Source organism: Argiope bruennichi, chromosome 2 (assembly GCF_947563725.1).
Source record: "Argiope bruennichi chromosome 2, qqArgBrue1.1, whole genome shotgun sequence".
Classification (NCBI taxonomy): domain Eukaryota; kingdom Metazoa; phylum Arthropoda; class Arachnida; order Araneae; family Araneidae; genus Argiope; species Argiope bruennichi.
In genome coordinates this window covers 94,127,502-94,141,049 of record NC_079152.1, presented here as the reverse complement: position 1 = coordinate 94,141,049, position 13,548 = coordinate 94,127,502, and the positions used below count along the sequence as shown (strand labels likewise).

At 29.1% G+C, this 13,548-nt stretch overlaps 1 protein-coding gene across 3 annotated transcripts; it reads right to left on the bottom strand.

Annotated features, from left to right (window-relative positions):
• Positions 1-232: 232 nt before the first annotated feature.
• On the bottom strand, positions 233-9,152 carry LOC129961636 (uncharacterized). 3 transcript variants are annotated; one of them, XM_056075160.1, is made up of 3 exons: positions 9,056-9,152; positions 6,172-6,689; positions 233-1,344 (listed from the first exon to the last, which is right to left on the bottom strand). In XM_056075160.1, exons 2-3 carry the CDS (start codon positions 6,653-6,655, stop codon positions 368-370), a joined length of 1,461 nt encoding a protein of 486 aa, XP_055931135.1. In that variant the 5' UTR covers positions 6,656-6,689; positions 9,056-9,152; the 3' UTR covers positions 233-367. The 3 variants fall into 3 exon arrangements, with proteins under 3 accessions (XP_055931135.1, XP_055931134.1, XP_055931136.1); XM_056075159.1 differs by having other exon boundaries at positions 9,060-9,139; XM_056075161.1 differs by lacking the exon at positions 9,056-9,152 and adding an exon at positions 8,235-8,321.
• Between the last annotated feature and the right edge of the window lie 4,396 nt (positions 9,153-13,548).

Sequence of the window (13,548 nt, the reverse complement as noted above, 5' to 3'; positions counted from 1 at the left end):
TATTAATTAAAAGAAAATATCACATATTATCAACAGTGTTATTATCAAATTGATGATATAGAAGATGAAAACCGTTTGTTTATTTATAGAAATATAATTATTTTCAATCTCCTACAATGTTTCATTTGTTCTAATAAAAAGAAAAGAAACCTTTCATGAAAAATTAATATTCAGACATAATAAACAAGATACTAGTCAAATTAACAAGCTGAAATTTATTAAAATACAACATAAAACATGGTGAAACAATCAAAAGCATACTTCGTAATTTAAAATACCATAGAAAAAGTTAAAACATTTTCTAGTTTTTTAATAAAAATACTTAATTATCTTTAGTCTTGGTAGACTCTGCGTACTTGGCCTTATTCTATTGACTGCTGAATGATTCTGAAGACCGATTAATATCCTCATATGGTAAGTCACAGTGCAAATCGGAAATAACCCCTCTTGCATTTTCATCAGTTGTTATTGATTCAGGTTCGACAGAACTGGAACCATCATTGTTAGAACTCAATGACCTGTGTGAATCAGGATGATGAACTTCAACAGAAGCTTCAAAAGTGTTTCCTTCTAACAGAGCTTGTTCATCGGAAATACAGTTTTCATCACTGGAATGAAATATTCTGTATGAATCTGCTCCAAGAACATGAACTGGGTATCCAAATTTCTTTATTGCGTCAGCAGATAGGCGCGCTTCAGATAGACGTGGAAAAATTTCATGAGGATCGCAGCCTTCAGCATCAAAATGTGTCGATTTTAACAAATCAGTTATATCTTCGTAGGAGATATTATAAGTTCTATCATGTGCACTCGATGAACATGAATCGGGAGTGTGTAATGCTCTGGTAACACTACTATTATCCTGATTCAGTGGTGAAGAGAGGTCAGATGTATGAGATGGTTCGACGAAACTATCATTAACGTATTTCAATGGTGGAAATGGATCAGGTGCATGAGATGGCCCAGCTGCACTATAATCATAGGAATAACTACGCTGAAGTTTTCTGAATGAATTGAGTCGAGCCTTTATAAAGGATACAAACTTTTTCCTTGCGTCATAAGCTATGCGTGCTTCAGATAAAGGTTGAGAAATTTCGTGAGAATCGGAGCCGTCAGCATCAAAATGTCTTGATGTTAACAAATAGCTTATATCTTCATAGGAGATACTATAAGTTCCACCACGTGCACTAGGTGAACATGAATCAGGATTGCGAAATGTTCTGGTAGTATTATCATCGTCATGATTTAGTGGTGGAAATGTATCAAGTGCATCATATGGCACAGCTGCGTCATCATCATAAGGAATTTGGAGCGTTCTCCTTTCATCTGGCTTAATTTCAGTTTCTAGAAAAGTGTTAAAGTTTCGTTACTTTTTTTTTTTGGAAAATACATTACATAAATATGTAAAGCATCGAATAAGCACTGAATCAATTTTTTATTTTTTTAATTATTTTCATTATAGTATGTGATTTATTATTTATTGTTAAATATTATAGAATTTTGAAATTTTTCTTAAACTTACTAAAAAGTGATGCCACTGGTATATTAACAAAATTTAATTAAGTTTACAGATTAACTTAGAATAAAATGCATAAAAAGTTAAAATAGAGTAATACCTTCGATAATATTCAAGTATGTAAAATTTTAAAATTGATAATAAAAAATAGATAATAAAAATTTATCTTTACGATCAGGAAATGAGTCAAGCTGATAATAAATATAATATAAATATTATATAACTATTAATTTCACTTTCACTAAATGAAACTGACACTCTTCTTGTTAGCATTTCATAGAAAATATTTAAACTTCACTGTAATTCATTTTTAAAGGTTACAAGCACTTAATATACATCGTATTATATTGGTGATTTACAACAAGAACAGCCGTGTTCTATGATTTCATATTTTGCTTTCCCGTCTTTTGGAGTATTGACATGACAAGTGATTGACTAGTCATATTCATGCGTTCTCTTACGTATTTCAATAACATATCTGCCATTTGTAGCCGTCCACTACTCACGAATGTGGATCAAATGATGGTAATAGTAGTTCATATTTTTAGTATGATAAAGAAATGATTGAAACGCCCAAGTGTTAAATAATTGAAATTTCAAAAGGTCAGAATTAGAGTGAAAAATAAATATACTAGTATTATCCTTAATTTTTGAAAAAAAAAATGCTTTATGAAATTTTATTTCTATGTTAAGAAAAATTGTAAAAGCAAAAAATGAAAATATCGTATTTTTATTTCACATATGTTCTTTTCAAACTATCTAACGTTTTATAGATCTCAAGATAAGAAATATTTTTAAATAAACAATTGAAGCTACAGTTAATGATTTTTTTACCAAAATTTTTCTATGTTTAGAACTGAGGACGACTGTGAAACATATCAGAATAAAGCTACCTTAAAATCTTTAACGTATTTCACCCTCAAAGATTTTTAACAGATGTTTGCCAAGTTTCATTAAATTTTATTGAATAGTTCTTCAAATATCACGCTTATCGTGTGCCGATTGCAATGAAATATTGTTCAGAAAATGCTTTTAAAGTACTTGCATATTAGCAGAACCAATCTTTGGGTGCAAGAAACTATTTGGGGCAATAATTTTTTTGCAAAGTAAAAAAAAAAAAAATTACAAACACGAACATATATTATGCTATTGCAAGTTTATTTAATGCGTGATTTTATTTTTCATATTATATTGAAAAAACTAATTTTTTCAGATTACAATTTTTTCAATTTCCTTTTCGATGCTTAATATAGCAAGTGCATTTAAGCCTTCTGTACAAAGTGCTTGACCAAAGACAATTCATTATTAATTTTTAATTTTCTGAAAGAGTGCTCAGCACTCTATGTAATTACTGAAATAATTTAGAAAAATATGAATTAATTTTAAATCCTCTTAAATCTATCTTATATTTATACAATAACGGTATTAATCATACTGTTAAAAATAGCATCTAAATTCCTCTATTGGGTTTACTAACTTCAACTTGCTATTTCGGAATATAATCTTTTTCTTTTTTAGAAAAATGTTCTGAAATATTCAAATTACACACTATCTAAACTTAAAAAATTTCCATTATTAGGAGTTCCTATTATTTCCTCGAAATGGAAAATTATTACATGGTGAAGTTAGAATCAATCACATTCTTTGAAATAGTTAAGTTGTCCCGTTTTTTTTTTTTTATTTATAGTAATTTGATTTGTTTTATCAATAATCGAACATAAATTTTAGTTTTTCCAAACAAACAAATTAAAATGGCCAAAACACCGCTCATGATTTTGAATTACATTTGACAGTTATCTCCAGTTATTATAACCACTTATAAATCGTGTAGATTGTTCATTTAAACTTCTTTTCGAAAATGGTATACAATAAAAACAAAATACCGAGTCTTGCGTTTTTGAATACATTAACCAACTGCGAATCTGGGTTTGACAATTTAGCATTTTTTGTAAATAATATGCAGTGAAACATGATCTTTCTTCAGTATTCTTCGCAAAACTTTCTTTGTGTTATACAGGTCCGGTTTTAACACAACATTCTAAAATTATTCGTTATAATAATAGTAGTTGGCCATAAATATGGATCACTTACATTCACTTGATGAAATATGCTATCGTCATTTTCATCACTGTTTTGTGATTCGATATTCTATAAACTTATCGAATTTTGAGCCAAATCCAACAAGAGGTTGATTGGTCTGTCAATCTGTATTTTTAGAAATATGTAAACGCGGAACTCAAAAACAGAATTATTTAAATACTTCAAATTTGGTATGGGGTATTGTGAATACAAAGTGTAATTTGGGATCAATATTTTTTTTTCCCATCCGGCAGGAAAAACGCATCTAAAACACAAATTTGGTATTCAGATACTATCAGCTGCATGCCAGAGATTAATCGCCAAAAAATATATGCCACAATAGATTCAGTAAGAAAGTTAAATTCATGTCAAAGATTAATTACTTCGTAACTATTGTGCGCCAATGCTATGAAAAAAATTCCCGCAATAATATCTTTATTACGAGAAAGTTTCAAGGAGATTACTGTTTTTATTTTTTGGAGTACAGTATTTTTTTTCATTTTTTTAAAAATAAGTATTATATTTTCTCTTTGCCATTATTAACCGTCATTGGGAGGAAAATGATTGAAGCAGGAAGATTACCTTGAAATTGGTGAGCTTTTTTTTTCAAATTAATTTAATCACTGTGCAATATAAAATTATTTGTTTATAAAATATTTTTTTTTCTTTTTACTGAATTATTCTGAAAATAAGTCGGAATGGAAACTCCAAAACTTTCTTGCATACTCCCAAAAAACCCCTTGCATGGCATTGTTGTACAGTATTGACTAAATGTTAATATTTAACGTGGATTTACAATCTTCACTAATTAATTTGTGTAATCTTTGGCTAGCTATTTGGTGATTAATCCCTGGCATGTGATTAATAATTTCCAAAAATTGAATTTATGTTTCAACGCATTTTTTCAAACCCATTAAAACAAATATTTGACATAGAATACAATTGTCACAAAATCCTATACCAAATTTGATATTTGAATCATGGCGTCTTTGAGTTATCACGTTTATATTATTTTAAACATGCAGACCAAAAGACGGTCCATCCCTAAACTCAAAATTTTTAAAGGGTTTAGATTAGAGATGTTAATTCTGAGCATCAAATTTTATCTATTTAGCTGTCTTTGCTTTGTAATTATCGTGTTAAATTATATTAGAACTACCAGACAGATAGACTTCTTTTCGGACTTTGTCCGATATTTGATAGAAATCTACAAATTTGGTATAATGGCAGTATACCAAATTTCACCCATCTAGATCAAAGCATTTCTGATTACCCTTGTCTCAGGAAGACGAACATTTTCCATATATATGTTTTCCGAACTCAGGGAGGTCTAAAGCGTGGAGATTCGTTCGAATTTTCAGACGATAATTATACTTATTTTACACTACGTATTCGAAAAAGTTTGAAAAATATCGTTGTACTCAGTACAATACGTTTTTAGCCGTCTTTCGTATATTAAAGGGATCGAGCTAATGAAAACAAATGACGGTTATAAACGCCCGCTGTTTCTTAGGACAATGTTAGAAAATATAATTTTATTTTTAAGAATAAAATTTTTATTGAACTCCCCCCCCCAAATCAACTAGTTAACAAATAAGAAAAAAGTTTTTATCTCCCATCACCTTTCTTCAAGTGAGCATGAATGGGTCAATCAATATAGCGATATGTATTTATGGTGCAGAACTAATGAAAAAGCGATTATTGATAAATTTCAGAAAGCATGGTTAGCCAGAAGAATGATCTCCATTGGATAGTCTGAAGTAGTTTCATGATTGGCCATTATGTATCATAAATATTGGCTCAACGAACCCTGAATAATTCATTACACAATAGTTTGCCTCAATAAACAATTTGATATGCCAGGAAGTGGTACCTTTAATCAGTCTTGGCGAATTATTTTCAGGTAATGAAACCCAGACACAGCTTAATTGTGCTTGTGCGAACAGGTACCCTAGTACTGATGTGTTGGTTCTATATTTCTGATCTCCTTCAAATTATTGAATAATTATTTTGAATTATTCTATGCAATATCTCCCCCGGGGGGGGGGGCACTTCGAAATGAGAATGAGATTCTTCCGGCATGGTGGATAGATCTCGCCACCCTGGTGGGTACACGAAAAGGTGAGCATCTGGCTCCTCCCATCGATGACGGACCGTACTTTCTTCGAGAAGGGTTGTACCGTGGCCGGTGATGGCCCTTAGGACTCAACCACAGTTCCCGCCAGTGTTGCTGTTGCGGCAGTCCAGGCATTCTGTATTATTTATCCGTACAGGTCGGAGAATCAGTGATATGAATATTCTATGCAATACTATTAACTACCAATATATGCAGTTAATTTTCTTTCCGACTGTCAATCAACTTTTAATGTGGCAACGAATTTTTACGATGATTTCTAGCAAGAATTTTTCAAAACGGCTAGATTCCATGATTCTAGGCTTTACTTCCTCATCCGTTTGTATCGTTATGGTCTAGTAGAACTCTTGTCATGTTGCCTAATTAATTAATGCAAAGATATCTAAAGATATCTTACTCTTTGTTTTCTAAATGAACCAAATAAATGAAAAAAATCAATTACCTGGTATTGGTCCCAACAGGTTTTTTAAAGCCTTATGCAAAAGTATCTTTTCGTCTTCTGCGCTATCTCTTGTCGGTTGTAAAACCTCTTGCAAGTCTTGAGGATCGATCACATTTTCCTGCTGCTCCACTTGTTCACATAAATCGATAAACATAATAGCACCTTGCTTGAAACAAAGGCTTATGATGGAACAAACAAAAAATGATAAACAATAAATCACAACGATCAAACGTACCAGACCCCTTAAAGTTATAACAACAGCTGTCAAAGTACTAACACTTAAAAGAAGCACAGGTACGGCGATATAATGCTTAAAAAATAGGCCTTTAAAAGAACTTGACAACGATGCAATGTAGGACCAGCATACTCTAGGAATTGTGATTATGATAAAGATTAAAAACAGTTCTAGATACTCCCAATGGGATTCGTTTAATCCTCGATTATTGCCCAATGCCGAATCTTCCGTTTCTATTCTTGATGCCATATTTATAGTTCCTATTGCTTATTCAACTTGATTCCTAAAATTAAAAAGATCTATTAATCGTCTTTTAAGTGCACATTGTCATAAATTATTTATTGCAATTTAAAATTGAAAAAGAACAAAATATAGTAAAAATAAATTTAATGCTTTCAATACGATGACCTTCTAAACAGTCTCATTTGATCATCTGCTGAAGTTCGGACAATTTATACACAAGCTTCATCAGTTAAATATGAAACATCTAATCATCGTCGATCTCACATGATGTGTTACTATCCTCTTAAATTTCACCAATGAGATCAACGATTTTTCATTTTAATTCATTAACATAACGAACTTATGTATATTGCCCACACACGACTTATTTTTACCTAAAATAATCTAGACAATTGTGGAGGGATGAAAAAGCCATGAAATTTCATGACTAGCAATTAATTCAGGCAAATGGGACGCAGCAATAAATTGTCCAAAATATTGTAGTATTTAAAACAAAACAGCAATTATTACATTAATGCATTATTCCTATTGTGGGGAGGGAAAATTGGCATACAGAGTCAATAAATTAAAAATTATAACACATTCTGAAGCTTTAAATTGTATGTAATTTACAATTGAGTTTCTATCGATCATAAAAAAAATATTTGTGGAATTGGTATTATTCCATTGTTAGAGTTCATTATTCAATTTAGTTAAATATTATAGACTTTTCTGTTAAAATAAATTAAAATGAAACAACAAATGGAATTAATATATATTTACTGTCTACTTTTCTTCAAATAATACTAATATTTGATAAATTTTCTTATGCCGATAAAATTTTTCTGTAAAGTATTAAAACATCTTGGAAATGTAATATTCCTATTTTTTTTAAAAAGAATGATCTATATACTCAAATTAAAAGTGTACATTAACTTTTAACTGTAGTAACAATGTTCTGCAATGTAAAACGAGATTTCTCCAATAGATAGCAATATATATCGGGAGAAATCTATATACATAAAAACTATCAGTCCTTGTATGCTTGAACCGTACGCAGTTCCACAGCCTTTAGCAGATTCAAACGAAACCGAGCACATATGTTTCTTAACACCTCTAGAAGGATTAAGTATGTTATTAAAAAGTTTATTAGCCCATCTAAAAGGAGGGTGAGAAATGTGGGTTAAGATTTTTTAAGTTTTTCCGCCATTATTTCTAAAGAAGCAAAATACAAACATTTTTATATCATTTAAAGTTTAAACTATTTACTTTACAGTAATAACAATTTCATTATCGTACAATTTTTTTCAAGCTTTTTTATCAATTTTTCCAAGTTAATTTAAAATTTATCGATTCTTTTTTATACCGCTATAAACTGTACAACTTACAAGTATGTGTATTTAGCTTTTCTAAATTACGTATAGAGTAAATCGATGCAACGAAGCTACGGGTACTGCGATTAATATGATATAAAAGGTAGCATTGGAGTGTCTTTGAGTAAAACAGCGGAGGCAATAACACTGTACCATGGATTCCTGGAAACAGGGTCAATTTAATTTTTAATTTAATTTTTATTGGCAGAAGATGTTGAGAAATCGAAACTTACAGCCAAAAGGCTATAGAACTAAGTATATGTCTATTAGTTCTACTTTTCTGTAGTGGAGTTATTTTAAGCATGAACATGTAAACATAGCTGATATCCAATGACCTATAAAATCACAATCGCTTGGATAAAACTTGTTGCATACTCAAACTACACTAAATTCGGCTCATCTCTGAAACATCACTAAATTCGACTCGTCTCTGAAACATCACTAAATTCGACTCGTCTCTGAAACATCACTAAATTCGACTCGTCTCTGAAACATCACTAAATTCGACTCGTCTCTGAAACATCACTAAATTCGACTCGTCTCTGAAACATCACTAAATTCGACTCGTCTCTGAAACATCACTAAATTCGACTCGTCTCTGAAACATCACTAAATTCGACTCATCTCTAAAACCTCACTAAATTCGACTGTTATCGCAAGTTACAAAATTAACTTCTGCCGGCCAAAACTGGATTAAAAATGTAACGGCATTACGTTAATTTTTTGGTAAATTCTATTTTAAGGGTGAAGTACAGATTTACGCTCGATTTTCTTCAAAAAACATAGCCATCTACCTGAGAAATCTCTAAATTCTGAACTTGGAATGACGTAACCACAATAAAAGTGTCCACCATAAATATTCTAAATAAATTATTTTTTAAACAGTTTAAGCAGTATTTCACTCTTGATTACACATTCGAAGGATCAAGAAAATATTTTATGATTTAATAAATCTAGCTAATAATCATTTTCTATTCTTCTAAATAAAATACAAATCTTAATAAAAAATCTAAACAAGAATCATTGAATAAATGAAGAAATAATTAATTTATACATACATATGACTATCCAGATAAAGAGTCCAAACAATATAAATACCTGCGTTGATATAAAAAAAAATTCTCATAAAATAGTCAGTAGAAAAACAGGACAATGTTGTTAGATTTTGTTGCCATTCATCGTTCAAAAATATAATGTTAAATGCAAAGCAAACAATCATTTAACGAAGCCAAGCTCTAAGCCAGATGATTCTAAAAATAGATATGTAGAATGAGGTTAATAACAAACTAGAGCTTAGAAAAAGGACATCTGAAATAAAGTTAAAATTTTTTTGATAGAGGAAATATATATTGATTGATTTACTTTAGTTACATTAACGCCCCGTTTTTAAAGCAATACTAGGACTATTTTGGGACTGACCTTATAATTTTGAACAACGGTCAGATGCCGAGAACCCCATCTGAGAGGGTTCTCCCCCCCCCTCCCCCTACAAATTTCCGCACTACACCTATATTGATTGGAGGAGATTCATCATACATGCAACAAGTTATATTCTTTCAGATGTTTAAATAAAAGAATAATCAAATTATTTAAATTGTAGTTCTGATTGCAGACGAATGGAATGGTGCAGAACATGAATGGGATTTGATTTCAAATGAAATCAAACTGAAATTGAAATTAATTAAATATATGTATACATATATTTACAGAAAATGAAGAAATTCAAAAAAGGGTGTTCTTTACCAAATTATATTGCTAGGTTTTTCTCAATAGATAGCCTCTAAAATTTAAATGCTTTGTTGCTGAATCAAAGATACAGGCTAAGTGAGGAAAATTCATGGAACCAACATTGAAAGAAACTCTCCCATCCTTCAACTTCGAATGAAATTTTCATTCTGTGGTTTAGAAGAATGACTTGAAATGAAAAATTTGAATCCTAATAATAAACCCAACAGTAAAATGTCATGGATCATATTAAGTGGAATCCATTGTAAAAAATATGCATATCGTTCGTGTGTGCGCATGAATATAATGAGGTTAAAAAAAATCCTAAAACCGCATTGGACTTGTCTATGCAATTGTAGTTGGAGCAAAGTTGTTCAGTTGAAAATTAAAAATTATGAACGAAAAATCATTTATCATACTTTATAGCAATTATCAAGAATATTTGAGTGAAATGCTGCAAATGGATACAAGCATGACTTTAAGTATATTCAAGAATAGTGTTTATCTTTAAACCAATCTGTATCAATAAAACTGAGATGTATAAGTTTATTTCCTTGTAGAAATTCTTACCCTTTAGAATAGTTATTTTTTTTAAACTTTGTTCATAAATATTATTGATCATAAGGAATGTTTTAATGAATGATTCGTGACAATAAATTAAATTATTAATTATTTAATTATTAAAAACTATTTTTTTCGTGAAGTATGTGTACTATTGCTCCAGCAAACAACATAGCTGCACCAGAATTTGTTTAATAAATTGAATTTGAAATTACCGACATATAGGGAAAAGAGATATTTAAAGATTTATTTTACCTCATTGATATTTAAAATTTTTCTTCTGACTTTTTAATATTAAAAAAATATTTCTTTCAATTTAAAAATTCTTATTAATTAAAATTTATTATTATTTGAGGTTTCTTATTATTTAAAATTTATTTCACATGACTACTTGCTTTTGGTGAGTGATAAGCAATGAAGTTCGTTGTTGAAAAGGTTACTGCCATTATTTCAAGTTGTAAATACAGCTTAAAGATGTGGATGACAATGAATAATTAAATTTACTTTTCATTCTTTAAAAATAATTGAAAATATAGGAAAATAGCTTTTAACAATTCATCAAAATTATTTGGAACTGTCAGTAATTTTTCCAGAAACTGCACGATATTACGATTCATAGGTGGAACAGTGTATATTCTCATTTAAATTAAAATAATATTTGCAGACGATAGAAAGACTTTGCTTATTGTGATATCTTCTGTAAAAGAAACCTTTACATTAAAAATATTTTTATATATGTTAATTCAATATATGATAAATTCAACTCTAGTCATAATTGTATGTTAAAAGTACTTCAAATTTCACTCACAAATAAGGAAGTATATGAAAGATTTTAAAATTGGTTTTAAGACAAAAATGTTCGTTTTTATTTTTGATTTGTAAAAAGCATATTAAAAAAACGTAAATCACTAAAAAACAAAACGTAATTTCAACCAGAATAATGCTAACATGTTAGCTGATATTTATGAGGTTTGGTAAGGTAAAAACCTATGACTTTTAGTAATTATGTAAATTATTAATATTGTAATTATTTTGATTCAAAGCTTTCTAAAACAAACTACATTAACAAAATTCCAAATAGAACTTTCTTTGCATATGTAATTCATAACAACAGAATCGTTTGCACAAATATGATTAATTAACTATCTCCATTATGAAAATACTTAACCTATTCGCGACCAAGGACTTTGAAGATAATACGTTATCACATCTCAGACATTTTATTAATTAAATATTATATCCTTCAAATATTTATAGAGCTGAATTCGGGTAAAAAATATTCGGGAGCACACATATAGTATATGGCATTGGTAGCAAAAAGGTTAAGGTGTATGTACACACTTGAAACTTCGAAAATCGTTCAAAATATCGAATTTTTTTTTTATTGCTTAATAATGTTCTCTGATCTTTAGCTTTCAAACGATACCAAGATGTTGTCAATATTCGAAATATTTCTCTAGTTATAATTATTTTTCTTGAGGTGCTTTCATTAAAAACTCTAGTTACGATGTTTTTAAAACTCATTTCATGAAGAATGATATTTTTCCACTATGTTGCTTCATTCAAACAATCATAACAAGAAATTAACCAAATACAGTTATTTATATATCAAAATAATCTGTATGAAATAACGGATGTTTCGTGCCTCAATCAAAGTTATATTTATAGAAATAAATTTTTAATAGCTGTTTAAAAGTTAAAATTACAGAAAAAATCTCTCTTTTTCTATTCATTGTTAATGAAAAAATTGTTTAAAAAAAACTATAAATTTTTATAATTTGTTTGAGGCAGACAACATGAAGACTAATATTAGGCATCATTTCCAACTAGAATTGTGTGTCGGTACAAATTAGAATTTAAGATATCATGTTTCAAAAAATAGGCTAATTAGCTCATTAAATATTATTTAATTAATTAATAATTAGTATAATATGTTTTTTCTCACTGAAATGAGTTTAAACACATATTAATAACCTACTGTGAAAAAAACTGGATTTTTAAAGTTAAAATTTTAAAAAAAATCTTCAAATGTGTACGTACACCTTAAGACCTCCTTCTTCAGCCGTAGGAGTTATTGAATTCCATCGGTGATTTTTACAAATTAGCTCTTAATCCTTCCAAACAAAACTCTTGTTTTATTTTTATAAAAATGACAAATTTCAATAAAAATATAGCATTATTTAAATATATTGTTGTATTTTTATTCAATTAAATTATAGATTTTGTATGTTTTATTTCATCAAAATTTATTGTATGTATCAAATTTAGCATTAACTAGCATAACAAAATTCCATTTCTTTAAAAAAATTATAAATTTTCATCAAAATTACATCACCTACAAGCTCAGTGGATTACATTTAAATCGAGTAATAACTTCTCGTGCAGTCGCTGAGGAGAAATTAATAAAACCTGAACATTTTAATAAAAATTTAGTAATTAAAAGAAACAATCTGCATCTAGCTGTCTGAAGAAAAATAACATAGATTTGTCTGTAATTGCACAATATTCAATGTTTAAATACAAAACTGTGTTTACACCGAGGATGTAGATGCGTGTTAGGGATGAATGTCAGTAACATTTCGAAAACCGACATTGAATTTGTTATCAGATTTAGAATTTCTGCAACACAAATCGTGTTTTCCATCTGGAATCGGTAAAGATCCAAGGACTTCAAAGTCCGTTAATGACATTTGTTATCAACAAAAATTGCTTCCTTTTGCTTCTTCAATTCTGTAAATTTACTCATTGCTAATCACAAGCCTTATTATCTTTAACAAATCTGATAATATTGTATTTTAATTTGCTTTGAATGAATAACTGAGTATGGTTACTTTTTTCAGTTATTCGTTCTATTCTTTTTTTTTTTTACGTCAGCTGAAAAAGTTGCATCATTATCTTTATATAAATCCTTTAAATAAAGATAACGATCACTCTCTTTGCTAAACATTATAGCTTCTTCCACTTTGATAAAATTGATTTCATTGCTGCTGCAAGAATAGCATAAAAAATATTTTGATGAATTAGATGAGATATATCATGACACAGTTTCATTGAAACGGTGAAAATGAAATATTTTTCTTATAAAATCGGAGCCCATATGAATTTGTAGTATAATTACAATTTAATTCTTTGGATGTTCTGCATATGTTATGGGTTGTATAGGATCACTATAAATACAAAGATATATGATATATTTATATTTTTTGCTAATATTATTTTGTATGTTATGCAAAATATCATAAAACAGCATCATGTGCTTTT

Coding starts and splice junctions, on each gene's coding strand:
- LOC129961636 (XM_056075160.1), bottom strand. CDS start 6,655: ATGGCATCAAGAATAGAAACGGAAGATTCGGCATTGGGCAATAATCGA. Junction 1,345..6,171: donor CCTGTTGGGACCAATACCAG/GTAATTGATTTT, acceptor ACACTTTTCTAG/AAACTGAAATTAAGCCAGAT.